The sequence below is a fragment of the Camelus ferus genome, chromosome 1 (assembly GCF_009834535.1).
Source record: "Camelus ferus isolate YT-003-E chromosome 1, BCGSAC_Cfer_1.0, whole genome shotgun sequence".
In the NCBI taxonomy this organism is placed as follows: Eukaryota; Metazoa; Chordata; class Mammalia; order Artiodactyla; family Camelidae; genus Camelus; species Camelus ferus.
In genome coordinates this window covers 3,987,902-4,015,299 of record NC_045696.1, presented here as the reverse complement: position 1 = coordinate 4,015,299, position 27,398 = coordinate 3,987,902, and the positions used below count along the sequence as shown (strand labels likewise).

Here is a 27,398-nt window from a genome sequence, read left to right as displayed (position 1 = left end):
TGACGATCCACAAGAACCCTGAGCGGAGACACCGTTTTACAGAGAAGAAAGAAAGCTGAGGCTCAGAGAGGTTAAGCAACTTGGCCAGGACACACAGCCAGCAAAACCAGACACGAGTCACAGGCTTCTCATCTATCCGATGGAGCTGCTCCTCGGAGGTTCACCAAGGACTGAACCGTGGAGCTGGTGGTCCCCTTGCACAGACAACAGGAATGAAGGGAGAGGCATTCACACACAAGGGAACAGGCGAACAGCACCTTTCTCAGACACTCGCCGACTCACCTCGTGGTAGGCGGTCAGGTGCTGAACGACCTCAGCTATGGAGGGGTCCTCAGTGAGGGTCGAAATAGAATGCTTTGATTTTTTGTTCTTTTCTTCTTCGGCCTCCTTCTCCCTGGCCTTCTGCAGCGCACCCCGGTACACCTTGTCCTGGCAGTAGATGATCTGCTCCATTTGGAAGTGTAATCGGATCAGCTTCTCAGCTTCATTTTCTAGATCTAATTTAATGTCCTCAACTTTGGACTACGGCGAAAGAGAAACATGACAACATTTCCCTATGGAATGAATCAAGCGGTCGGAAGAAAATAAGTCCTCTGCAAGGGCCACCCCCAGCAGGTGCCAATTTATGCCCGATGTGGGACTTCTCCAAGGTGGGCTCCCGCCCCTGGTGGAGGTCAGAATTCCCCAGGAAGCCCGAGCCGCACGGGTGACCAGACCCCTTAGCCCCAGGGCCAGGGACCAGTGCGGGCTCTGTTCTCAGGTCTCATTTCCAGCCTCCTTTCTCTTTTACAATCTTTCCATCTGACAAGGAAGAGTGTTTTTCTACCAGAGAGCTCACAGGCATAAGTGGGGGCCAGATTTAAATCGGGAAATCACATACATTTCATATTCTGGAGTTCAGAGAAACTGGCTGCCAGAGAGCCAGGAGGAAACCCTTCAGCCAGAAGGAATCTGGACCCACAGACTTCACTGGGTACCACTGAGGGTGATGTGTGATGCCAGGTGCATCCTAAACCTTTTCTTCTATGTTCAGTACAAACTTCTGAAGGAGGCCTTTTTTTTTTTTTATAGAAATATGGTTTGCTTACAATGTTGTGTTAATTTCTGGTGCACAACATAGTGATTCAGTTATATATATATACATATATTCCTTTTCATATTCTTTTTATTATAGGCTATTACAAGGGGTTGAATATAATTCCTTGTGCTACACAGTACGACTTTGGCGTTTACCTATTTTCTATATAATAGTGTGCACCTGGAAATGCTGACCTCCCCAATTATCCCTGCCTCCCCGTCCCCCACCTCATAACCACAATTTTGTCTTCTATGTCTCTGGGTCTGTTTTGCTTTCTAAATAAGTCAGTTGTCGCATTTTTTTTAGAATCTTAGATCCACGACTCTGAAAATGGAATTATTTTATTCTTTTTATGGCTGAGTAGTATTCCATTGTGTACATATGCCACAATTTCTTTATCCATTATCTTTCAATGGACATTTAGGTTGCTTCCATGTCTTAGCTGTTGTAAATAGTGCTGCTGTGAACATTGGGGTGCGTGCATTTTTTCCAGTTAGAGTTCCCTCTCGATATACGCCCAGAAGTGGGATGGCTGGAGCACAGGGTAAGTCTGTTTTTGTTTTTTTCATGGAAAGTCCATACTGTTTCCCAGGAGGACTGCAGCAAACTGCACTCCCACCCGCAGTGTAGGAGGGCTACGGAAGAAGGTCATTCTTACTCCCATTTTGTGGGTGAGGAGCGTCAGGCCAGGCAGGTTAAGTGGCCCCAAGAGCTCCGGCTTGGGAAAGGCAGAGCCAGTCTTCCCCAGAGTGCGGGGTGCTGGGGTGCTGGGTGCTAGGGGCACAACTTCAGTGTTGAAAGCCTCATCTGCAGTGTGAGGGCACCTGGAGGCGGGGTCTTGGGGGGGGGTGGGTCTGGGCGGTGAGAGAGGAGCCCTGAAAATGGATGCAGCCCCTGGAAGAAGAGACACCAGAGAGCTCTCCCCTCCAGCCCCCCTTGCCCCGGGGGAGGGACAGTGGGAAGGCAGCCGGCACCTGGGCCTGCCACTGCCAGGCCCTGCACGGGGAGGAGGAAGTGCGGTGGTGCCCGAGGCAGGACCAGGGACCCAGGCTCCGAGGGCAGCCGGCTCAGCTCTCCGGGCTGATTGGCGGGGGAGGGGGGCCTCGTTGCCCTTTGCTCTCTTTCTTCATTCTTGAAACATCACTTAAAAACATTTTTTAAGGGAGTTACTGGGGTTTGACCCAGGACAAGCATGCAGGCTAAGCACAGGCTCCACCGCTGACCTCCCTCCCCACAAGGATGGCAGGTTTACCCGTGGCTGCCTCAGTGGGCCTCCGCACTCAGGGCCACATTCTCCAGACGTGACAACGCTCTACACTCAGGACGGCTCTCTCGTGCTCCTGTGATTCAACATGTTGTTTGTGGATTCTCTTGACGCACTGGTCACATCGTTAGAGTCACTACTGAGCTTCGCGATTTCTTTCTCCAAATACGCGATAAAGAATCAACAGTCTTAACCTAAGAAATCTCGTCCCTAGTGCCAGGCCTACATTTTTTTTAATTAAAAAAAATAACGTAAGGTTGGTTTTACCTTGGCAGTTCTGTGGAGGTTGAAAAACCTCGTTAAAATGTGTTTTCTGAAACATTTGTGAAGGCAAGCCGGACTATATCTGGTGAAAGAGAGACAGAGAAGCATTGCTAAGGGGTCGGGAGCTTCAGAGAGTGAGAAACGTCAGAGGGTGAAGCGGCAGGAGCAGCGCCCTCCGCCCGCCTCCCTCCAACCTCCCTTCTCTCCAAACGGGGAAGCTGAGATGTTTTACTCAAAAACTCCCTGGAGGAATTTTAAAACATAAATGTCCCCAGCATATTTACTTGGCATTAAAACATTTTAACTCAAGTATAAACAGTGGCAAAGAGTGTAATTTCTGGTAAATTACAAATATATCAATAGTTTATAGAAAAACACATCACTCTTTTAAATACAACCATAGAATCAAAATGGCCACGTTCTCCATTTGAAAGAAATACGCAAACAAGGTCTGATTTCAATCAGAAAGTTTACATTATTTCTTTCTATTTTTGAAACTCCTATTTCCATTTGTCTTCCTCACAGAATGTTATCTCAGTCTGATGGACAGTATCTTTGCGCTTGGAAATCTTCGACACCACATCACAGCTTTCCGAAACAGAAGCAGGTATCTGTGTGTATATATAGATACAAATGTTTTGACATGTTTTCTGTGACTGGAAGCCGAGAAGTGCTACAAATTCCTTCAGGACTGAATGAAGGATGCACACTTGGTCAGCACGACACAACCGCAGATTTTGCTACACAGCTCTTAAGCCTAGAGGCAGACTGTTACTAGAAATGCACCTCCTAATGGTCCGCTATGGGTCTGTCCCCACCACTGGCTGCACGATCTATGAATGACTATGACTGTCACTCAGCGCTAAAATGAGACAGTTGAAGCCTGAGCGAAAAAGGTGTCAGCCAAGGAGGCAACAAAGAAAAGAGACTGGCTGAGACCTTGGAAACCAAGGGGCAGAGCACGTAGGGGGAGGGCGCGGTCAGCGCTGTGGGCTGCTGCGTTTCTGCTGGAGGCGGGGGGCACAGCTTCCTACTCGTACCTGACAGCAGGGACACCGCCCCAGGGCCACACAGCACCTCAGAACCTCAGAAACACTCCCAGAATGAGCACCTGTTTAATCGTCAGCCTGACTTCCCAGAGATTTAAGAAACAGCGTGCACTGAGGCTGCGAAGTACGCACAGTAGCGGAGTGGAGGGAGGTGACACAGGACAAGAAGCACACTCGGCCCTTGTCCCTGGGTCCCAGCACAGGCTCCTAAGTCCCCTAGAATTTCCTGGGTGATAGGAGCATCTCTCGTTCTAATGCGGTGACTCTCGGTGGCGCTAGAGGGCTCCAGCATGGGGACAGGTCGCCAGAAGGACCAAGCCCTGGTTAGCAGCCTGGAAGATTCAGTCCGACCTCCCCCTTCTCCCCAACCTCCGGAGGGTGGGTGAGGGGCTGGGAATTGAGTTAAAAATTGATGTCGCCTCCATAAAAGCCCTTAATGACAGGGTTCAGAGAGCTTCCAGAATGCTGAGCACATCCATGTGCCAAGAGGGTGAGCTCCCCCCAACTCCTCAGGACAGAAGCACTGCACTTGGGACCCGCCCAAACCTCACCCAATGTATCTCTTTCATCTGGAACTTTATAATATCCTTTATAATAAACTGGTAAAGGAAGCAAATCCTCTGCAACAAGCCAGTGAACGGAAGTCGAGCATGTTCCCGAGTCCTGTGAGCTGTTCTAGAAAATCATCAAGCCCAAGGAAGGGGTCAGGGGGACTCTGATTTACAGCTGGTCAACCAGAAGTACAGGAGCCAGCGGCCGTGCAGGTGCCACCTGCAGTGGGCAGTCTCGGGGCCTGAGCCCTGACGCTGTGGGCTCCGGGCTGACTCTGCGTGGGCAGAGCTGGAACGAGCTGTTGCACTCCCAGCTGACATCTGGAAAACTGGCTGGGTTGTTGATGCTGCTGAAAACCCCCCAAAAGGAGGCACTGGCTTGACTTTGCCCTTTCCCGGCCCTAGAAATAAGACGCCTAAAAGCAAAACCGAGAACTCACCAGTTACTCTGTGCAGCATGTCGACAGCCGGCTCTTCCAGAATCTCCACCTGCTTTTTGATGATGGTCTCAAACGTCTTGTAATTCACAAACCCCGGCAACTCTCTGCCACGATACTGGTTTTCAAATTGCTGGATCTGTTTACAGATATCGTCATAGCCTACAGAAGGAAAGAGGGCCTCTGGGTTATTTTACAAATATAACCTTGGGGGGGTTTGTAAACACAGGATCATTCTGCACTTTCTGAAAATACAGACGGGCAGGGAAAAAAATCACATCTGATTTTCAAATAGGCATAGAATCAGGGATTGCAGTAAAGACACAGATCCCAAGGTGACTGTCCTTAGTCATCTCCAGACGGCGAGCATACAGCCAGGCTATGACGTCAGAAAGCGGGCGGTGACTGCAGAAACTTAGCGTAAGACACATTCTTGAACAGGTATTCAAGCAGGAAATTTTGCAAATCAAATTGGATTTTCAAAAACCTGCCTCATAGAATACCATACCCTGCAGGCCCTTCAAAAGTCAGAAACGACCATGACGCCCTGTGCAGTCAGGGACGCGGCACAGCTCGCTGGGCGGGAACAGGAGCAGGCAGCGCTATGAATCCGTGGCCCTGATAGAGCTAGAGCACTGACCCGAGGCGGCGCCACTGTTTACTCTGTAAAACATTTAGGTTTTCCTTTATACATCTGGAGTTCTATTCCCCCTCAGCAGACGAGAGTATGGAGAAACCCCACAGGGGGTGCAAATTCAGCAGGGCTCTGGTTTCTTTTCTTTACTAAATCAAGGATGGTAACCTGGTTACCCTCTTTTGCTCAGGAGATACTTTCTCACAGGCATTTTTAAAAAACTGAGGTCAATACACAAACCATAAAATTCACACTATTAAGGTGTACGGTTTTCAGCATAGTCACAAAGTGGTGCAACCATCGAGACCGTCTAATCCCCCAAGACTCCATCCCGCGATGGAACCCTGTACCGACCAGCAGTCCCTCCCCGTTTCCCTCTCTCCCCAGCCCCTGGAAACCACTAATCAGCTTTCCAGGTCTATGGATTCGCCTCATCTGGACGTCCATATAAGTGCAACCATGCAGCATGCAGCTTTTTGTGCCTGACCGCTTTCACTCGGCCTGACAGACTCCAGGTTCATCCGAGGTGTAGCGCGGGCCAGTCCCTCGTGCCTTTCTAGGGGTGAATAATGTTCCACTGAGAGCTGAACTCTGTCTCCCCAGAACTCGTTTGTTGAAGACCTATCTCCTGGTGCCTCAGAATGGGATGGTACTGGGACACAGGGCCTTTAAAGAGGCAGTGAAGGTGAAATGAGACCAGGAGGGGAGCCCTCACCGGTAACACTGGTCCTAACAGCAGGAGATCAGGACACAGACACACCCAGAAGGGTGACCACGTGAGGACAGTGGGAGAGGGCCGCCACCGGCAAGCCAAGACAGGAGGCCTCAGAAGAACCCGAACTGGTTGACACTTGATCTTGGACGTCCAGCCTCCAGCATTATGAGAAATTAAACTTCTGTTGCTTAAGACCCTCGGTACGACAGCCCTAGCAAATGGATACGTACCAGCAGACCACAATTTGCTTATCCATTCATCAGTTGATGTACATATGGGTGGTTTCCATTTCTTGGCCATTATGGACAGTGCTGACAAGGACATTCAGAACGCATTTATGTGAACACACACGTCCATTCTCTGGAGGATGTACCTACGAATGGAACCGCTGGTCATGTGGCAGCACATGCTGAGCGTCCGGAGGAACTGCTGGAAAGCTTCCCAGAGCAGCTGCACCATTACTCTTCCTCCAGCGGTGCGGGGGTTCTGCCGTCTCTAGACTCTTGTCAACACTCCCTGTCAACGTTTTGCTGACAGGCATCCGAGCAAGTGTGAGGTGGCGTCCCGCTGTGGGTTGATTTTGCATTTCTCTGCTGGATAATGAGCTTGAGCACCTTGTCATGGTCTTATTAGCCACAGGCACATCTTCTTGTTTGGAAGGATGTCTACACCAATCCTTTGATCATCCTTAAACTGGATTGTTTGTTTTTTGTGCTTGAGCTGTAGAGCTTTTTATATACTCTGAATACATGACACTTGTCAGATGTAAAATTTGTAAATGTTCCCTCCCAACCTGTGGGTGTCTTTCCACTTCCGTGCTAGCGCTCTCTGATGCACAAATGGTTCCTATTCAGATGAATCCAAATGATCTTTTTTTTTTTTTGCTGCTCCTCTTTTAGGGGTCCCGTCTGAAGAAAAGAGAACTACTGCCGAATCCTGCTCACGAAGGTCTAATCCTATGTTTTCTTCTAAGAGTTTTACAGTCTCAGCCATACTTGTTGGTTTTTGACCCATTTTGAGTTTATCTTTTGCCTCGAGGGTGAGTTAGGGGTTTCAGTTAATTCTCTTGCATTTGGGTGCCCAGTGATACGTAACTGATTGTTGCTGGGAGGGGTTTAGCATCTAAAAACTGAGACACTAGCTCACAGGCCGCCTGCCCTACACACTTACACCATAAAAACCTGGCTGGACAGTGCACGGGGGACCGCTGGAGGTCAAGGGCTGTCGTCGTCCTTGAACGGGGTCCCCCGGCTGACGAGAGGGCACAGCACGCAGCAGCGAGCCGCCCTCTCTCCGCGGGTGGATTTAGCTCCTGCAAACAGCGCAGGGACCACGGAAATGGGGCAAGTGACTGCCCCGAAATGAGCTTTCCGGACTTTTCTCCCTCAAGGGCACTGTTCCTTACCCTCCCTGCCCTCTGGCAAGGAACAAAGGTGTCACCTCTGCTTTATGTAGAAACTTGCATGATTTATCTTCCCATGTTCCTGACTCAGAGCCCAGGAGGCCTGCCAATCTGAACCTGGGGTCAGCCGAAATCAATAAGGAACACACCTGCCACCCCAAGTTGTTTGAATAAAAGCAAAGTTACTTGATATTGTCCTCAGTGGCTGATCTATGATTTGCTTCAGGCGTCTTGAAATATTAAAAGTAAACTTCAGATCACAGTGTCTACCTTTTTCAGACTCTGGAGGCTTTGATGATGCGAGGCTGGTACCTCACGTGCTGTTCTCTGTGCCTTTCATCACTGCGGCTGTGAAATCTATCACCAAACGCCTCAGGCTTCAAGGCCTCGGTAGGTTAAGGGAGAGGGAATCGGGGCCGTTTCAGGGGCAGCCCGACTGGCAACGCAAAGAGCCTCACACACGCGCCAGGCCCACGGGCTCTCTGCGGACGGAGGGCTGCTCTTCTGAGCGTCTCCAAGGAGACGGGCCAGGGAGGCTGCGTTTTCTCTCTGGGTGTCCTTTGAAATCGGTACTAGAGGCTTCCGGGCCAGACTCAGGGATATGAAACAGCAAATGAGACTTTCCCACTACTGACCCCTTACCGTGGACGCCTTCACCAACGGCATCTACCCCCACCCCGCCCTGGGCTCGACCCCCTTGCCAGGTCTCCCTTGTTGCCTGGGCTCACCTTTTTGGAAATGTTTTTCGATCACAGCACTCCATTTGCTGAACTCACTTCGGATTCTGGTAAACAGCCGAGACTTGTGCTCCCCCACGCATTCCTCCCCTTGAATTAAAGCTGTGATCTCCTTATTAAACGCATCAATTTTCTGTCAAGAAGAAAAACACACGGATAAGGGCAGATACTCCAAATATGAGCAAGGTGGTCTGGGGGTCGCATGCATGAAGCGGAGGGCGAGTCCCTCTTTCCTGCCTGAGGGGCTCGTGGGCAGAGGGGAGAGAAGAGGCTTTGGCAGCGGATGACCCCCTCCCGCCCTCCCTGCCTTCAAGGGTCCCCCTGATGAGGAGCCAATGGCAGCAGTGGGATGGTCCCCTAAGCCCGGCCCCTTTTTGGTGCCAAAGGGGCAGAGTGACCTGGATTAGCTCTGGGGGAGTGAAGACAGACGTGCCCGAGGAACACGACCCCTTTCCGCACAGTGACGCACGAGTCTGCAGCTTGGTCCCCTGGCAACACTCACCTCTATCAGAAGGAACATTTTTCCACTTTCATCTTCCGGGATGTCGGAGCCACACTTCTGTAACTCCTCTGATATTTTCTGGTGACTCTCCTTTATCTGATTTTCTAACAGGGGCAGGGATTTCTGAGAACAGAAAACAACGGGAAGACACAGATGTGAGCGGGATGAGCAGAGGCCCGGGGCTCCCTTGCAGGTGCTGGACAGTGACCCAGGGCGCTCCATTCCTGGCCCCTCTAGAAGGCAGATGTTCCCAAAGGAGGGGGGCGTGGGAGCAGGAACTGCTGCCCATCAGGCCTCCCCCCTGCCCGCTCCTATGGAAGCAGCCTCAGAGCCATGCTGCGTGCCTCCAGGTCCTGTGACAGCAACACAAGGACCACGTCCCTCTGGGAGCCTGTGGCATAAACTGTCCTCAGGGGGACTAACAAAACCCGTGTGTCTAGTGGGTCCTGAAAAAGTGGTCATCGGAATAATTTGAAATTCAACATTTGTAGGTTGTTGTTAACCGATTAAAAGTTATCAGGGACTTCTGTCTCTCATCACATGGTGACTGCACCTGCTGGCTTGCCCGCCAACCGCAAACACCTCAAACTGCTGGCCTGAGGGTCACAAGCACCCCTTTAAATGTGTCAGTGAGCTGGCGGGGGCAGGTCAGAGACAGAACTCCAAGGCCAGGTGACAGTGGGTGCCCAGTGACTCAGGTGCCAGGGTGCCGGGGGAAGGGCTAAATGCCCAGTGGGCTGCTGAAGGTGGGGAGTCCTGCATGCAGCCGGGACCCCAGCCAGCTCCGCTCTCACTGTAACGGTCAGCAAGGAACACCCCTGCCGTCCGGCCCCACTCCTGGCCTGAACGCCGGGGCTGGGAGGAGGGGAGAGAAAGTCTCCCCTGGGAATCTGTAACCACAAGCCAGCACTCAAACACATCTACACTTTCAACGTCACACTCCCTAAAGTGTCCCCAAACTCAGGCTGAAAATCTAACGTGATTCAGAAACACTAAAGGGCCTCCCCGGGGCCTGGCAGAAACAAACACGGTGTTCCCTGCAGAAGCCCTTTTGAACCTAGGCCCCCACACACACCCTCAGACCAGGTTCCAGGAAAGAGAGGCTCACAGTCCCAACTCCAGCCAAGTCCCTTGGGGACGGCTGGGAGAACCCGGCTGCCGACGTTGGAATCATCCCGTGAAAACAAAGACAGAAATACGAGCAAAGACATCGTATAAAAGGTTTGTAAATGTGAAAAAGCAAGAGACTCTGTCCAGGCAGATTTGAAAAGGACCACAGAGAAATCTCAGAAGTGGCCCACACGACCGTCACAGCGACCCCGACGCCATGACAGCGGTTGGCAGTGAGAAAGGAGCGGGTGGTGCCGTGCTCGGAGAGTCTAGTTTTCACCCAGGCCAAGTGCGTCCGCACCATCAGCATCCCACTCAGCGTGTGGGCCTCTGACGGGCAACGTCCGCACCACCTGGGGAGCCCACGCCGCATCGGGGTGCCCTGCGCCTCACTAAGGCCCCCAGGAGGTCGCAGTGAGCGACCAGCGCGGCCCAGCTTCGCGCCTGCGGGACTCTATTCAGAGAACGGGCCGCTCTGCGTGCGCTTACACAGATGTGTGTGATGAGCTCTGCGGTCAGTTTCTCCGCCAGGCGGGGGACCGTGGCCCTCCCTTCCTCCAGAAGATCCCTGCAAGAGAAGACAGCGAACACGTCCACCTGGGTCCGGCCAGGACGACGCAAGCCTGCTCCCTGCTGCCGGGAGAAGCCACGGCAACTCCAGGTCCTCCCCACGGGGTGCGCTGTCCTGCTGCCAGTGCCCAGGAAGTGCTCAGAACTGGGGCGCATGGAACCAGGGCTGAATTTTAGTGATGCTGGGTATTTCAAAAATGGTATAGAATGATCCCGCCCAGCTGAGACGTTGACTCTGACTCAGGACATCAGCCTAGAGAACCGGTCTTTATAAAGATACAGTGTCCTCTAGCTGTGTGTTCATAACGTGCACGCCCTTCTGAGTACACGATGCATCTCGGCCCCGGGCTTCATGAAAATGTACTGACGTGTGTTTACACAGGTGTGGGGTGCACTCTGAACGAGGGGGCGCACCTTCCCCAGGACGAGAACTGAGACCTCGGGCGCTGGGAGGGAGGAAGCCAAGCTCTCCTCTCACGCTTTCAAATCTGTGTTCACCGGCTGAGCGGTTACAGGGCTTCCTCCATTTTAAAGGGCTTTTGAGGATGAAGGATTCAAGCCAGGAGGCGTGAATTTTCAGGCAGATTTGTGGTAGTACACGGACACCTCCCTTTCAGTTTCCACCCCTGTCGATTTTGTAAACTGTGTAAAAATATACATAACATAAAATCCACCATATACATAACATAAAATCCACCATTTAACCACGTGTAGGTGCACACTCAGGGGTATTAAGTGCAATTACATTGTTGTGCGACCATCACCGCCACCCACCTCCAGAACCAAATCTTCTTCCCCAACTGAAACTCTGACCCATCAGCAGCAGCTCCCCACCTCCAGCCCCCAGACCCGGGGAACCATCCTTCCACTCTCTGTCTCTGTGACGCTGACTCCTCCAGGGACCTCGTGTGATGGAATCATACAGGGCTTGTGTTTTTGTGACTGGCTTATTTCACTGAGCACACTGTCCCCCAGGTTCATCTGTGTCACAGCCTGTGTCAGAATTTCCTTCCTTTTTCAGGCCGAGTCCACTGTCTGGATGGACCACATTTTGTTTCTCCAGGCATCTGTCAGCGGACACGCAGGTGGTTTGTACGCGGTAGCTATTGTGAAGAACGCTGCTGCGAACACGAGTGCACAGGTGTCTCTTCTGAAGCACGTGTCTCTGCAGGCTTCTGGGGGAGTTCAGTGTGATGCGGTGACAAAGCACGTGGGTCTCCACCCACGAGTGCATGTCTGCACACAAGGGCTCTCAGTGACTGTGTCCCTTTGTTCTCAGCATCTATATGCACCTTTGTGTTGGCATCTGATTGACACAGCTCTCGAATGCTTGCAAAGTCTGCAGTCTCTTACTCTGGTTCATGTATACAAACCCCACGATTTCCAACGTTTAGATTCCAAATTTTCATGATTAAAAACAAATCTGTGCCGAACACCCTTTAGCCTACAGGACTACACACATCCCTGTATTTTCCTGGGTAGAATTCCCAGAAGTAGAACTCAGCCTCGAGGATACACCTGCTCAGACTGGCTCGCATGTGACCACAGCACATGCTCCCAGTAGCAGAGGTGAAGGCCCACACCCCTCCTTTACCATCAACTCAACATCTTCTCATTATTTCAAATCTAACCAATTTAAAAGTCTTTTTTCCTTTTTAAAAAATTTTGTTTTCGGCAATACAGTTAGCAAGATATGGGATTATAAACTCTCCACCTCTGTTTTCCTCTGGGATGCTTAAGGTGTCTTTCTTGTATTTAATTTTAAATTTCAATTGATATTTATTTTGGTATCCCATACTAAGTAGGGGCACAATAAATTTTTCCCAAATATTACACAATGATCTCAAAGCCACTGATGGATAAACTGCTGTAGCCCAGGGCTTTGAAATGCCACATTTATCCAAGACCAAATATATCAATCTGAGTCAATTTCTGGATTTTCCACCTATTCTGTTGCACCTACATTTATAGTCTGGTTTGAGAACTATACTATTTAAATTATGGCAGAAAGTCTCTTTCTTATTTTGAATTTTAAATTTGCCTTTTGCAACATGTTGTCAATTCTTCCTTGAGAATTTAAAGCAAATTCTGAGGTTACTGTCCAGGAACAAACGCACACGACTACGCTCAGTATCTGCTTTTGGACGGCATCCATCCTCCCCCCTGAGGATGGAGGTCCGTGATTTTGTTTTAGCCTCAGGAAGACACTGATGCACGTACCTGAAATGTGTGTGGTCCTCAAAGAAGGCCTGCTCCCTCTGCAGGGCCTTGGCCAGGCTCAGCCGGGCCTGGATGTCCTGCTGGCCCCGGCACTTAACAATCATGTAGCCCTTCTTCAGGTGGAAGATGAGGTTTCGTACCACGTCCACCACCTTGTCTTCAGTGCCCTTGTCCACAAGATCAGGCTTTGTCAAGATTCCTGCAGGCCAGAGACCTCCGATTAGAGAGCGCCCAAAGCTTCCCACAGTGAGAAGTGAGCAGAGCTCCCGGCCCTGGGGAGGACGGTCCCCTGGTCCCCGGATTCCTCCCACCCTTGCTGGAGGGCAGACGATGGGGCCAGCAGGACAAAGGTGCGAGTCCCTGCTGCTGTGAGGACACCTGGCTGTGGGTTCTCCTCATGCACACATCACCCAGAGACACGGCAGCATCTCCTGGCCTTTCTGAGTCCCTTCCGACCAGTGGAAGAGGCCACTGTCTACGACACTGCTCTCACTTCCCCGGGCAGCTGAACCGCCTTCAGGTGAGCCCTGTAATGCAGACTCTCAGGCCCTCCCCAGGGATCAGCCTTAGACTTTCAGTGGGAGCCAGGGACTTGTGTTTCTACAAATTCTCCAGTGATTTCTGATGCATGTGGGGCCTGGCGCACATTCTGAGAAACACAGGACGGGCCAAGACCAGCTACATCATTTGTGGGGCCCCCTGCAGAAGGAAAACGCAGAGACCCATGCTCAGACGTTGGGTACCACAAGACGGCAGTGGCACAGCCTTGCAGCACGCGTGGACCCCTCCGGGTTTTGGGCCTGGGTGACGGCCCAGGCTGAATGCTAGTGAGGCCAGGACAGATCGAACCCTCAGGTTTCCCGGGTCCACTGGCAGCTGCTGCCCTGGCCGAGAGACTCTCGCCCCGGGCCTGGTGCGCGGCAGGACGAGGGAGGAGTCAGGACCACGGCTGAGGGTGGAGGAGAGACCGGTCCTGAAGGCTCACCACCCACGGGCAGAGAGGGGAGAGGCCTCTGCCCAGGTTACTTCTTCTGTGTGAGGATAAATCTCCATTTGTTTCAGCCCCTGGACTCAGGTCCTCCACTGTTCACAGCCAAATGCAAGGTTTTAAACATAAAATTGACAATTCTAACCGCTTTTAGGTGAGCAGCTCAGGGCGCTAAGCCTTTCTCGCACTGCGGTGCAGCGCGCTCTCCTGTCCGCCTCCAAACCTTCCAGCTCCCACAGCTGAGACTCTGTCTCCACCAGCAGCTGCCTCCTCCCCCGCCCGTTCCCCGCACTCGACTGTGTCTCTTTGAACCTGACTCCTCTCCATCCGCCATGAAAGTGGGTCCCACGGGTCTGTGCGCTCGCACTGGCTCATTTCGTTGAGCCTAATGTCTTCAAGGTCCATGCACACTGGCGCACGTGTCAGAACGTCCTTCCTTTTTAAGGCTGACGGCTCTAGCAGCGCATGGACACGTCACACTTCCTGTGTCCTTTCAGCTGTCCGGGACACTCGGGCTGTAGTGCTTCAAATGCCTTGTCAACGGATATAACTGCTTCCTGATTTCGCTCTGCCCCCCGAGCCCACCAGGCCTAGTATAAGCAGCTAGACAAGGACCACGAGCCAACACACGGCCAACAGGAGTCAGATGTGGCCCGTTTCATCTGGCCTCAGTGGGTTCTCAAGTGCTCCTCACCTGCTGGGTGCAGTCCCCCACCTGCCTGGGGGCCAAGAAACAACCACTGCATTCAACGGATGCTTTTCTGCTGTCGAGCCGCCTACCACTGTTTAGACTCTTCCCTCTTCTTACCTATGGTCCTGTCCCCATCGGGGTCCACCTCCTGAGCCATGCGCAGGGCCTCGGTGGTGGCGATGTCCACGTTACAGGGGACCACCACCAGGTTGATCGTCTCCTGCCTCTGGATGTACTTCCTGATGAGAGACTTGATCTGTTGGAAAATGAGAGGGTATGAGAGTTAAGACAGGTCCTTCCCTCGTACTAGCTTCAGGCCCTCCCTGTCCCAGAGGTATTTCCCCCAAAGAAGCAACTACAGAGAAATGAGTCCGCGACACAAGCCTGGTGGCACTTTCCAAGCCGGAGAAACTGAGCTCTCTGTGGCTGAAAGAGAGCTCTGAGGTCAGGGAAAACTGTGAGGTTTTAGCTCATTAATTATCTCCTCAGACCTCAAAGCTGATGATCACGATGAAAAACAAGATGCCAGAAGAGCTGCTTGCATTTCCCGAAATCTTTACTCCACAGAATGAGGTTCCCTGAGTCAGAAGCAGCATTATAGTTGTGCCCATGCTGTCCCTTCCCACATGAACCCCCTTCCTGAAAAGTGCCAGTTTAGGTATGTGACAACATGTCACTGTCAGCAAAAACAAACCACAAAATGCACTTCCAACTTTACCTATTTCCCTCTTTCCACAGAAGCTTCCTCCTATCCTGGTGGAGTAGATTTCGACCATCACAAACTTCGTAGGTTTCCCTATGACAACCCCTGTCACCCGCTCTTCAAACTCAGTCCTGATCTGACTGATGCGTGAGTGCCCAGGCCAGGATGCAGCTTGAAGTCTCACCTGGTATTCAATGTCGTGTGGCTGATTGCCCACGGCCACCCTGGTGATGCCGGGAAGATCTATCAGGGTTAGATCCGGGACGTTAGGCGAGCTGACCTCCAGAGTAATCAGCTCATGGCTGATTCCCACTCCTTCCCCAGCGATGGCAATCTGGGCTGGAGAAGAGCAAACAAGAAAATCTGAATAGAGCTTAGGATGGAATCTCTCATTACAGCGAATCCTCTGAAAGCAACCTCCACCCGCTGTGATTCACGGATAAGGCCTGTTTGGAGCAGATTCCCTTTTCTAGAGCAAAACGGGGCTTCAAAAGATAACTCGGTTTTGTCACTGCCATTGGCTAGAATTGTCTGCAGAGGGATCCAGTGAAAACATCTCTAAAGATGACACCCAGCGGCACCAGTCCTAACCTGAGCAGAGCCGGTAAGTTCTGCTGTCACACCTAACTGCCCCCATGGATGCAGTAGGAACTTAACAACCAAGTAAAATTAAAGCAAATAAAAATACATGGTGGTTCCTGAAACATGACGTCGAATATTACAGAGGGGAATGTGCTTGGCTCGGGCAAGATGAACGTTAGCTGCTGGGAGTCCCTTGAGGGATTTCATTTTGCCACGTCCTCCTGAGTAATGACATTTCAAGATATGAATCCAGTTCGTCAGATCGTTAGCTAACACTACATTACCACTGTCTACACTGAGAACGTATTTTTGGTATGATTCCTAGCAGTCAAGGACGCAGAATGGAAACAATAACAACAGTGGTATGTGCGGCCAATCTGCTGAGTTTTTCCCTCAAATCTATTTCCCGGAGACGTGGTCATGAGATTCAGGGGGGCTTGTGGGACAGATGTGAAGACACTACGTGCAACCTCCAGAAAATGTGCTTAAGATACGATGTGCCATTGCCAATGTCCAGCTGACCCGAATGGAGACTTGCTGACTGAATCACGAGGCAGCCTTGGGACTGCAGGCTACACAGAACAGAGAGAACAGATGGGAGTCTGGGTTCCTGACCCTGGAACCCCCACACCACCTGTGGTCTGCCCACCTTCAGACTTCTACAAGAGCGAGAAGTAAAACTGGAACATTCTTTAAACCCCTGTGTTAGTAACTCGCTTGCACAAATAGTGTCATATTCCCTCCCATCGGGGAAGCTTGCTGCTTCACAGGGTGACTGCTACTTGTCCCATGCAGGGAGTTTGCTCCTTCAAATTGGGCTCAATCACGTGACTTTCTTTGGCTAATAGGACATTACAGAACATATTCTAGTAGACATTCACAGGTGCTTACACATTGGGCTCGCTGCTTGGAACTGCTCCACCACCACGTAACAAAGCCCCGCCCAGCCTCCTGAAGGGTAACAGACCACAGGGATACAAGTCCTGGTTATTCCAGCCCAGCCTTGGGATAAGTGCCTGAGGCGGTCCTAGAGTGCTGGCCGCAGCCAAGATAGCCCAGAGGGAAAGAACTGCCCGGCTGACCCTCTGAATCACAAGAAATGTACCCTTCTAAGCCATAAGGCTTTGAGCTTGTTTTCTTACACAGCAAGGGCTAACTGATACGCACTGTGATTTCGACTTTTCTGCACCAGGCAGGCAATGTAATCCCCAAAACACACAGTAACATTTGATTATATCTTTATTTAAATTTTGCAGAACAGCCAATAAAAGATCATCAGTGCTTCCATCTTTACATGAGTCAGACCCACACTTTCCTACTGCTGGATATCAGTTAATGTCATTTCTCAAATGACTGGAATTGAATTATGTGACATGCTAGGAAGAAATTAAAGTCAGTAAGGAAAAGTTGTGTGCTCATCTCACTTACACGTAGCAGCAGCTAAGTGCATCATTGTTTTGTCCCTATCTGCTGGACCTGCTCTCCTTTCAGGTGTTTCAGACTGGTAAACTAATCCCCGTGGTTTGCATTTACTGGGAGCTGCCATAAATCTGCTGCAGCTAGGACTGTGCAAATGCTCACATCACGCTCCTGGGGGAAAAGAACCTCCAGTGCTGAGCGGGATTCAGCAAGGATGCAGTCAGCATTTTGGAATGCCTTTTTACCAAGTTAACAGGAAAGGGGATTCCCCCACCCCGCACCCTGATGCCTCTTCCATCATATCTGTGCAGTCGGGGAGCCCTTGAATACAGGAGAAGTCCTCCGTATTAGAACACAAGCTTCAAACCTGACATTATGTTCAGATGCTTACATAAATACTAAGCAATAAATCACTGAGATCAGATTCTGCCCAAGGCACTGGTATTTTTCCCCCAATATTAAAAATTGAATTATAGTCAATTTACAATGTGTTAATTTCTGGTGTATAGCGTACTGATTCATTTATACACACACACACACACACACACACACACACACACTCACATATATATGTATATTCCTTTTCCTATTATTTTCCAGTAGAAGCCATTACAAAGTATTGAATACAGGTCGCTGTCAAAACACTGGTCACAATGAAAGTAAAAGAAGAGAACATACAAGGGAGCTGGGGGCCTCATATAAAGGAGGAAGGAAAGGAAAGGGTGCCCCAAGGACCAGGACAAGCCCAGAAAGGAGAGAGTGGGAACACCGATGGGCGATCCCACCCAGGTCACCCAGTTGACCAGATGTTCAAATAAGTGATGAACACGGGACACTTACCTTGATTGACTTCCTTTTCCACTTGCAAAGGATCTGAAATCTCGGCCTCGTAGTCCCGGAAACTGACTTTGCCTCTCCATCCATCTTCGTTCACAAGTTTTTTCAGTTTCAGCACCAGAGGACATCTCGTAACAATACCTAGGAGGTCGCTCCCGTCAGATCTATATTCTTCACGGTCCTGTACGGCGGCCTGACATCAGTGGCTCTCCGAGTTCCGTACAGTCATCTGGGGAGACCGCTGAAACTGCACACCTGCTGCTCGCACCCTCTGACAGCCCGCCGCGCTCCTTCTGGAGGGGCTCCAGATTGCGCATCTTGACTGGGCATTTCAGGTGGCGTTTGGCTCACTGAGGCATGAAGCCACTACGCTAGACCTCCTGCTCCCCCACCCCGCGGTCTCCATCAGCTCAGGAGGCAAACTGCAGTGGGAAACCCCAAACGTCTGCAGACATCGTCCACCACCCAGGCGCACACAGCCCGCTCCTATCGGGAAGGCCCACTCCCCTCACCAGGCCACCTCACAACGTCCCTTTGCTAACAACTCCAGGTCCCACCCGCCTTCACATCTGACCTGTGTTTCAAGACCCAGCCAGGTCGGCCTTCATCCCTCGAGGCCTCCCTGATCCTTGGCCTCGTAGCTCAAGCAGCACCCTAACCAGAGCACTAACCTTTACCCCCGGACGGAGGGTCACCTCCTGGGAAGGGGCTCAGGAAAGGCAGCAACATGCAGAGCATTCGAGGCTGGGGTCCCACATACATTTCACCAGCCCTCCACCCTGCAGGTTGCAGACAGTCCACACTCTGCGATGAGGGGGGGTTACTGCCTGAATTCCATCCCCCACAACGTCCTCAGTAGAAGCCCGCACGCCCAGCGCGACTGTACTTGGAGATGGGCGTCTCTCCTTAAAGAAGTCATTAACATTAAACGAGGTCCTAAAGTGGGGCCCTAGCAACATGCCTGGCATCCTTATAAAAAGAGGACGAGAAGCCAGACACGGCTGCACGCAGAGAAGAGGCCACGTGAAGCCACAAGGAGGACACGGCTCTCTGTGAGCCGCGGAGACAGGCCTCGGGAGAAAGCGCCCCGCCGCCAGCTCGCGCGCGGGCTCTCAGCTTCCAGAGCGCTGAGCCCTATGCCGCTCGCGCTTCCACCGCCCTCTGAGGTGCTCTGTCGCGGCAGCCTCGGCGGAGGAACACGAGGCCAAGGGCTTACCGCTGCCTCGGGGAAGGGCGACCCCCGACAGCGCCTCCAGCACGGAGCTCTTGCCCGAGCTCTGGTCCCCGATGACGGCGATGGCGGGCAGGGCCAGGTCCTGCTCCACGCCCAGGGCCCGCAGGGAGTCGACGAGGTCGATGCACGGCCGAATCTTCTCCTCGTACTGGCTGTACAGGTTGTTCTCGGGCCCCTGGGGGAGGACAGGTGGAGACTTTTGTCATATCTGCAGGTCATGTTCCAGAGAGGGACAATTCAATCAGCCTCAAATATACAGGTGATTCGGGTTCCCCAAAGAGAGTGGGACTGAAACAGAAATAACTGTTTGAAGAAATAACAGCTAGAATTTACCCAAGCCTGGTGAAGATTATTGACCTGAAGATCCAAAAAGCTCAACGAACCAGAAGCATAAAAAACGTAAAGTAAGTGACATCGGGGCACATGACCGACAAATTGCTCAAAGCCAGAGATAAAGGGAAAGTGTGTGAAGCAGCCAGAACATGACAGGTTACACGCAGAGGCGCACAAGTGAGATTCACAGCAGATTCCGCGCTGGAAACAATGCAAGTCGGAAGACAGTGGCACAGCGTTTTTAAAGTGCTGACGAAAACCATCAACCTAGGATTCCCCACCGAGCAAAAAGATCTCCCCGGGAGGAAAGTGACGAAGCACTGCTTTGGACGCACACGGGTCAGTGACTACGTCATCAGCGGACCTGCCCTACAGGGAACGGCAACACGGATGGTCAACTGGAGGGAAAGGGCCGTTGAGTAAAATCTGAATCCACACCAAAAAACTTACATCACAAGCAGTGACAAATGTACTTTTTTATTACTTAAATATCTTCAAAAGACATTTCACTATTTGAACAAAAGTAATGACAATATACAGTGGGGTTTAATATATTAGTAAAATTAACTGTCATGATAAAAGCAGCATGAACGGTGAGAGGACAGAAATGGAGGCACGCTAATGTAAGGTTCTCACGTTGCACGTGAAGAAGCAGAGCAGCATCAGAAGGCACATTTGATATGTTAAAGACGCACAATGTGTTCCCTGACACCATTACACTCAGTAGGTCCATAAGGGAGGTAAGATGGAATCACACACACACACACTCACAAAAACTTGATTAATTCAAAAGAAGGCAGGATTAATTCAAAAGAGGATAGAAGAAATTAAGTAAAAGACAAATATATGTGGAAAACAAAAAGCAAAGTGATCTTTCCAAGTCTAATCATATTAACAAGCAAGGTAAACATAAAAAGTCTACAGACGCCTACAACGGCACATGACACTGAAAAGGAAGAACACAGCTGGAGGCTCAAACTACCTGATTCCCATAATTACTACAACGCTGTAGCAACCAAAACACTGTGAGGCTGGTGCAAAAATGGAGAAAGAGATCAACGGAACAGAGCACACGTTCCAGGAATGAACTGATACGTACGTGAACAACTGGGTTTTGACCACAGTGCAAGGGCAATGCTGCGGAACAAAGGTAATCCCTTCCACTCATGGCACTGGGGTAACTGACTATCTATATGCAGAAAAAATGACCGTGAATCTGTGTTTTACATCATACACGAAAAATAACTCAAAACAGATCATAGACCGAAATGCAAAACTTAAACCTACAGAACTTCCAGAATAAAACACAGGAGAAAAATCTTTCTGACTCTGGGTTGGGCAAAGATTTCTTATACATGGCCCCAAAGTACAACCCATAAAAGAACCACCTGGTAAATTGGCCTTTACCACAATTGAAAATGTATGATCTTCAAAAGACGCTGTTAAGCAAATGAAAAGACAAGCCACAGTCAGGAAGAACATATTTGCAAAGCCTGCATCTGACAAAGGCTCTGCACACGTGACAACACTCACAACTCAGCAACAAGCAAACAAACACCCTCAGTTGAAAAGAAAATGTGAAACAATCATTTTGACATTGGCCTCTTTCTTTCCAACTTCAATTTTTGTGTGTTTGCTGTAATCTAATTCACTTTTGCTAGAACAGCCCTTCGGATCATGGTGAGAAGGCACTAACATTCGGACCAGAGACGTGTCTGCGGTGGGGCCGTCCCGGGCCTTGCAGCAGGGCTGGCATCGCGCCTGGCCGCTGTCCACCGCTCACTCCGAGTTGTGGCAACGAAAATGCCTCCAGACGTTGCCAGGTGCTCCAAGGGGCAAAAGTGCCCCCAGCTGAGAACCCCCTCCTTACGGAATGTCTGAGCACCCCATCTCATCTGCAGGGAATGCTGACAACACTCAGCAGAGAAGGGGGCACCCCCGACAGGGGCTCCTTGAGTGAACTTCAGTGGGGCTCCTGTGAGCCTTCCTCTCCACTAGGCCCCACCTTGGCCTGCTGCACCCACACATAGCCAGGAATGGAGCTAAGCCAGCTCATCCAGCACCCCGTCACCCCTGCGAGCTAATCAGGTCCCTCCCCCCACTCCCACTCTCCCCTCTCCCCACCCCCACTCTTCCCTTTCCCCACCCTGCGCACTGCCCCCCACCCCCAACTTTCCTGGTATCCACGGTGAGCTCAGTCTTTCTCCCCTATTGCAATACACGTGAATACCGTCCTCTTTGCCATTTGTAGCAAGTGCCCTCTACAACTGTTCTCAGTAACAACACTTAAGAAAGGACTGGGGCCCAGCCGCCCATGGCCTCTCCGCAGAAACCTGGCTGAAACTTGACACTCGCCAGCGGCCTCAGTCCCAGTCCTCCTCGTGGGGGCCTTTCCTTTTCACTTCTGTACCGCCCATTCACAAGAGTTTATAACACATGAGCGAGAATTGGCAAAAATGCAAGTACCAGCCAGCTGGCTTGAGAAAGCCGGCATTCCCAGCGCTGAGGACTCTCCACCTCCCCTCCCCAGGCCCCTTCCTCCTGAATCCCCTTCACCCCCAGGGGGCGCTCTGCTCTAGGGCTTGTGAGAACCTCCTTCCTGCTCCTCAGCGCAGCTCTCACCCCCAGTCCATCCTTCGCTGAGCAGTACGTGGCTCACGGTTGCCTGCTGGGGAACCTCATATAAGTGGGATCACAGAGTATACCTCTTCCGGGACGTGCTTCTAGGGTTCAGCGTTGGTGGTTAGACTCAGCCACCCTGGTCGCCTGGACGCCAGCTGAGTCCGCGCGCTGCTCCTGGGAACCCTGCCGCACGGGCGGGCCGACCTGTGCACGCACTCCCCCCGGGGGGGACTCCGGGTTTGTGCATACTCGACGCTGTATGAACATGGCAAAGTGCTGCTCAAACTTTAGCACAAAGGAGAATCCCCTGGAGGGTCTGGTAAAGCATAGATGCCGGGCCCCGCCTCGGAAATGTCTAGTTCACTAGGTCCGGGGGCAGAATGTGTGAGGGTGCTCATTTACACTCTGAGCTTCCCCGGGGACTCTGATGCTGCAGGTCTGGGGGCCACACTCTGAGGACCAAGCTCTGCACCTAGAAGTGGGGCTGCTGCGCCCAGGACACGCCTGCTCTAGCTGCTGGAGGAGGCCCAGCTACATCCAGACGCGTGAGTGTGAGCCGGGCGGTTCCGACTGCCCCGGGCCCGGCACGGCCAGGCAGGAGACGACAGTTACACCGGGGGGCGCAAAGTGCGGGTCCTTCTCAGTTTTCTACGCCCTTCACTGTGCTTTCTAATATAGTTTAAAATAGTGTTAAACACTGGTTAAGAACATGGAGTCACCTAGAAAGGGCTGAAGAGCTACAGCTTTACAACACATGACAGCAAGATACAGAGCTCTTTCTAAGCGCCCAGCCTGTACCCGAGTCCTCCAAAAGCCACACAAAGTAAATCCTAAAATCTTCCTCACTTTAGAGATGAAAAGCCAGGCGTCTAAAGGGAGAAATAACCGCCCAAGCTCATAAAGAGGAAAGTGGCAGCACTCGGGTCAGATTCGGGTTGCACTGATTCCGGAGGCCAAGTTTGCTTCCCGCAAACATGTGACGTGATTTTGGGAAGAAAGCTATCAGGTGGCTTCACGGTGAGGGGGGGTCACAGGGACACCTCAGAGTTTTGCGCTGGAGACTGAACCACGACGTATGCATGTGAGAACACAGGGCTCCTTGGACCCATTGCGCGGGACCAATTCCTACACCAGCCATTCAGCACCCTGCCTGCTCTCCCAGAACAAAATCCAATCCCAACCAGCATCAGCTAAAGCAAAACACTGGCTACATCTGGCTGCAAGAAGGGCCCAAGCAGCATGAGTTCCTTGAGAGCATTTGCACCCACATCCTGCCCAGGAGAGATGTGGCAGCAGGCAGCCCCGGGCGGCCAGGGCGTCGCTGTCCGCACCGGCAGCCCTCAGATGGACACAGCTCGTGTCCACGCACTTAGTGGTTTTCAGGCATCAACTTACTGTTTCCTGATTTTTCTCCACCATGTCATCATTTCCATTTAGTGACGCATGACTGGATGCAGAAGCTGAATCAAATTCTTTGTTTTCCGAGTCAGAATAAACCATCTTCTTCCTTTACTGGATCAGCTTAAAATCAAGTAGGTGAGCATCAGCACAACTCAGAAGACAGGTACCTTCAGTCACGGAGCCAAACCCCCCAGGGGACACGCTGGGACACAGCGGGGCCCATTCATTCCCTGCTGACTGATAAACCAACGACAGGACAATTCCACGGAGCCAAATGTCAGATGAGGGCAAATGCTCTCTCCTGGCTCGACTCTCCTCAAGGGCATGTATGCTTCCAGACCCCAAAAAGAGGTTTTGAAGTTCTGCAGGTCCCGTCACGATTCTACACTGTACGTCAAAAGAGTTTTCACCATAAATGTAAATTGTGGCAAAGGATGAAATCTCTGATGCATTTTAAAATTTACATGTAAAAATAAAAGTATTATAAAGCTCTTTCCAATGGAGACGACGGATTCTAAATATTATGATGATTTAACACTCGAACCTATATTTTAAAAAAATATGAGCTCCAAGTCATTTCCTGTGTTCCTTTTGATATTCGACTTCAGAGTTTGGTTTCATTTCCCCCAAAGAACTGTGTCTTAATGTCATTCATTTGACTTTATAAGCACTTCATTGGCCACTGGGTCTCACTTGTCTGCATCCAAAATACATACATGCATATATGTGAGATTCATTCAGATTTTATTCTGGAACCAAAATCTCTAAATATTAAATTTTACACATCTAATACCCATGGATAAAAGTCAATGAAAAAATATGTCTTAAGACTTGAATAAATGCTATAAAAACCCTAAAGCACGTACCTGCAATATACCTTCCTTTTACTTGACGATGGAACGATGACTAGTCACCAGAAATGCAGAGCTGTTGTCCTACACCTCCTTGAAATTAGGCAAAATGTACAAATTACACCAAACCCCAGATGAATAAATGAAAGCACTCATCACACTGCGTCCCCATGGCTGAGGATGCTGTGAAAGCAGCGGGGACGAGCTATAGGAAGACTCAGAGTGCCCTGAGTCCTTCCTATAATCTGAGATATTTAAATTCTGAGACAGACTTGTAAGGCACAGAGCAGGCTGTCAGTGCACTGCCTGAGCCAACAGCCTTTTTTTCTCCTTTTCTCATGCTCTCCTTGCTTCTTCTCAAGGGATCTTCCCCAAAACGTATGAAATTTGGGGTCTATGTTGGTGCCATTGAAAGGTCAAGGCTGCTTAAGAATCCAGGGGAGGGAGCTATGCCCTCTGTTCATTGAATTGTGGGAGAAAGGTGATTTTGAAAGGCGATCAGTTTTAAAGAGGACTTACAGAATTTGGCCATCTGGAAAGTTATTCTCCAGCCCCACGTCCCCGCCCATGCCTTTGGAGAAACCTTGTGCAGCCAGGGCTTCCTGGACTGGAGCTGCGGCCCCATGTGAAAGACAGCAACCTCACCTGACCCTACTGTGCCTAGGCAGGTGGCATCACTGGTCCCCAGGCCTCGCCACTCCAGGACCGCGGGATTTTTTCATAAGCATACCCTCTTCCTCTGTTTGTTTCACAAAATGACATTCCCTGAAAGTCCCATCTTGCGGGTTTCCTCTGCACATCTTAATCGTTTGTACTTGTCTTGGGTCATCTTTGAAAATCCCTTTGGATTTCAGGAGCAAGGCAATCTCAGTACTGAAAATCACTTTCCTCCATATTCATTGCATTTGGCTTCCAGGGGCACTTGTCTAACTGAGCAGAGTGCATTCGCCAGTTCTGGCCCTGAGACCCTCAGCCCTCTGCCGAAAACTGCTCACCCACGCCTGGTGTTTGCAGACAAGGCTGCAGGGAGCTTCCGGGCAGGCACAGCGCACGGAATCTCTCCTTCCCCAACCCCACCTTCCTCAGGCCTGCACACCCACAGTGGTCGCTGGTGGGGTGGCTGTGCCAGGCTCTTCCTCAGGCCCAAGTTTGGGGTAGGGATGGGGAGAAGGTGCCCAGGCGCTGTGGGTTCTTTCCGTTCTCGCCCAGGGCAGGTCTGCCCGCTCAGGTTCCCACGGTCCACGGGGGTGGCTGTCTGGATGGCCCTTCCCCACCTGCAGATTTCACAGAGGGCTAGCTCCCCTGTGGCTCCCACACCCAGAGCCCATCTCTCAGCAGTGTCTTGGCAAATCCCCGGGAGGGCGGGGAGGGCATCAGAAGGTTTCCCAGGGGGAGCCTAACCTCCTAAGAAAGCTTCCTGGGCCCAGTCCACAGAAGAAGCAGGGATGGGAGGGAGCAGTCAGTGACCACAGGCCCCGACAAGGACCACCCACCGAGCAAGTCAGAGGAAGTGCCAGACTCAGTGTCTGCAACTCGCTCAAAATAATTCAGGCTAGTTAATCCGCAGGGCACTTAGCTTTGCTTTTTCTCATGAAGGTTTGCCTTTCAAAAACTCCCTGGCGTGTACATTTTCTGACTGAAAAGGAGACGCCTTTCTCTTTAGACCCAGTGCTCCCTACCAAACCGCTCCGACCTGAGCTTCAGGCGGTGGGGGAAGGGAAGCTGGGAAGGAATTGCAAGGCCTGCCTGCAATGGGAAGGGCAGAGTGGGGCTGGGGACTTCCTGGCCAGCAGCTCTGTTGCAAAGCACAAAGGTGACAAGGACATTTTAGGAGCCTTTTTAAGCTGGACAGTCAGGGGAGCAGGGGCGTTAGCATCACTTGACCCTACTTCCAACAAAAACTTGCTGTAACATTTGACCAAATAATTTCGAGAATCCCACTTGCACAGCTCAGCGGTCACCAGGGCAGGAGGGGCGGGGCAGGCGGGGGGAGGGACGGTGTCGGCAGCACCTGGGTTATCCATCAACCCCCAGGGCTGTCCTCCCTCCCTCCATCCCGACTACTAAGTGTGCCCGCCCCACGCAGTCTCTCCCCGCGCCACATCTGCGAGGACGGGAGACCCTGGGCATCTCCCCCTCCCCTGCGTGAAGGGTACTCCGCGCAGGGCCCTTCTGCGCATGCCTCATCTCTCCGCCCGCCCTTCCCGTTCCCAGCGCGGCTCCCGTCCCTAAACCTCCCGGCGGAGACTCTCAGCTCCAGCCCCCTCGCTTCAGCAGGACTGGTGAAGACCCTGCTCCATGCGCGTCTAAGGATTCCACGGGCCGAAGATCTGTCTGGGTTGCACTCGTTAGCAGGAAATGTAAAGCGATACATCCAGCGAAGGTCAGCGTTTGGGGTGCGCTTGGAGGTCACGCAGCCCTGGATGTGACACTCTCTCAGCGCGCTCTCCTTAACCAGCGCGCTCCCTCCGAGACCCCCTCTGCCCGCATCTCCTCCACCTGCCCACCTCCTCCGGCAGAACGCCGCCAGTTTCGGGAGGGGGGTGCCTTTCGATGTGTCACCCAAGAGCCTGAGCATCCTGTCGGTGGGAAAGTTGAATCAGGAGTGCTCTGAGCCCAGCCAGCACCGCCATTAGTGTTATTTCCATTACTATCATCACCATTGCGTCATCATCCCTATTCATCTTGAGCATTTTTACTGTTACACCCCGAGCGTTCATCTCTGCAGCCAGTCCCCCAGATGCCCCGAGCCCCCTGACTGGTCAGATGGTGCCCAGAGCAAGAAGTGCGACACTTACCCGTCAGCTCCCAGTGCTGTGACCAGCCCCAGGTGCCGGCTGCTCCTTACCTTCGAGCAGCTTCAGCACCGCCCCTCGCTCCCCCCTCCCTCAGCCCCCAGCCGCTGAGAAACGAAACTCCTGGGATAGTCCCAGGGCTTCTGGTGAGAAACGAAACCAAACACCAGGCTTGCCACTGCCTGGGGCAACGCCAGCACCACTTGCTCCCAGCCGCAGCCCCCTGGAAGCCCTCCAGGTATGCCCGCCACCACATCCTTGGGAGCTTGCGGGCAGCGCAGATTGTGGGGTTCCAGGCAGACCTACTGCATCAGACACGCAGGCTCAGGACCTCAGCTTTACTCGGCTCTCCTGACTGCACAAATGCAGAGCCACTGCCCGAACAGCCTCGAGTCAGCCAAAGCCCAGC

The 27,398-nt window shown here is 51.7% G+C and overlaps 1 protein-coding gene across 1 annotated transcript; it reads right to left on the bottom strand.

The window, feature by feature from the left end:
• Positions 1-213: 213 nt before the first annotated feature.
• LOC102508392 (interferon-induced GTP-binding protein Mx1) lies at positions 214-27,078 on the bottom strand. The gene is given in 15 exon segments (XM_032461929.1): positions 214-522; positions 2,610-2,642; positions 2,645-2,688; positions 4,647-4,805; positions 8,123-8,264; positions 8,634-8,756; positions 10,233-10,311; positions 12,534-12,732; positions 14,330-14,468; positions 15,100-15,254; positions 17,757-17,894; positions 18,970-19,162; positions 23,338-23,463; positions 24,210-24,287; positions 26,993-27,078. Coding segments are annotated over 13 exon segments (1,803 nt in total). The 5' UTR covers positions 23,443-23,463; positions 24,210-24,287; positions 26,993-27,078; the 3' UTR covers positions 214-228.
• Positions 27,079-27,398: the final 320 nt, after the last annotated feature.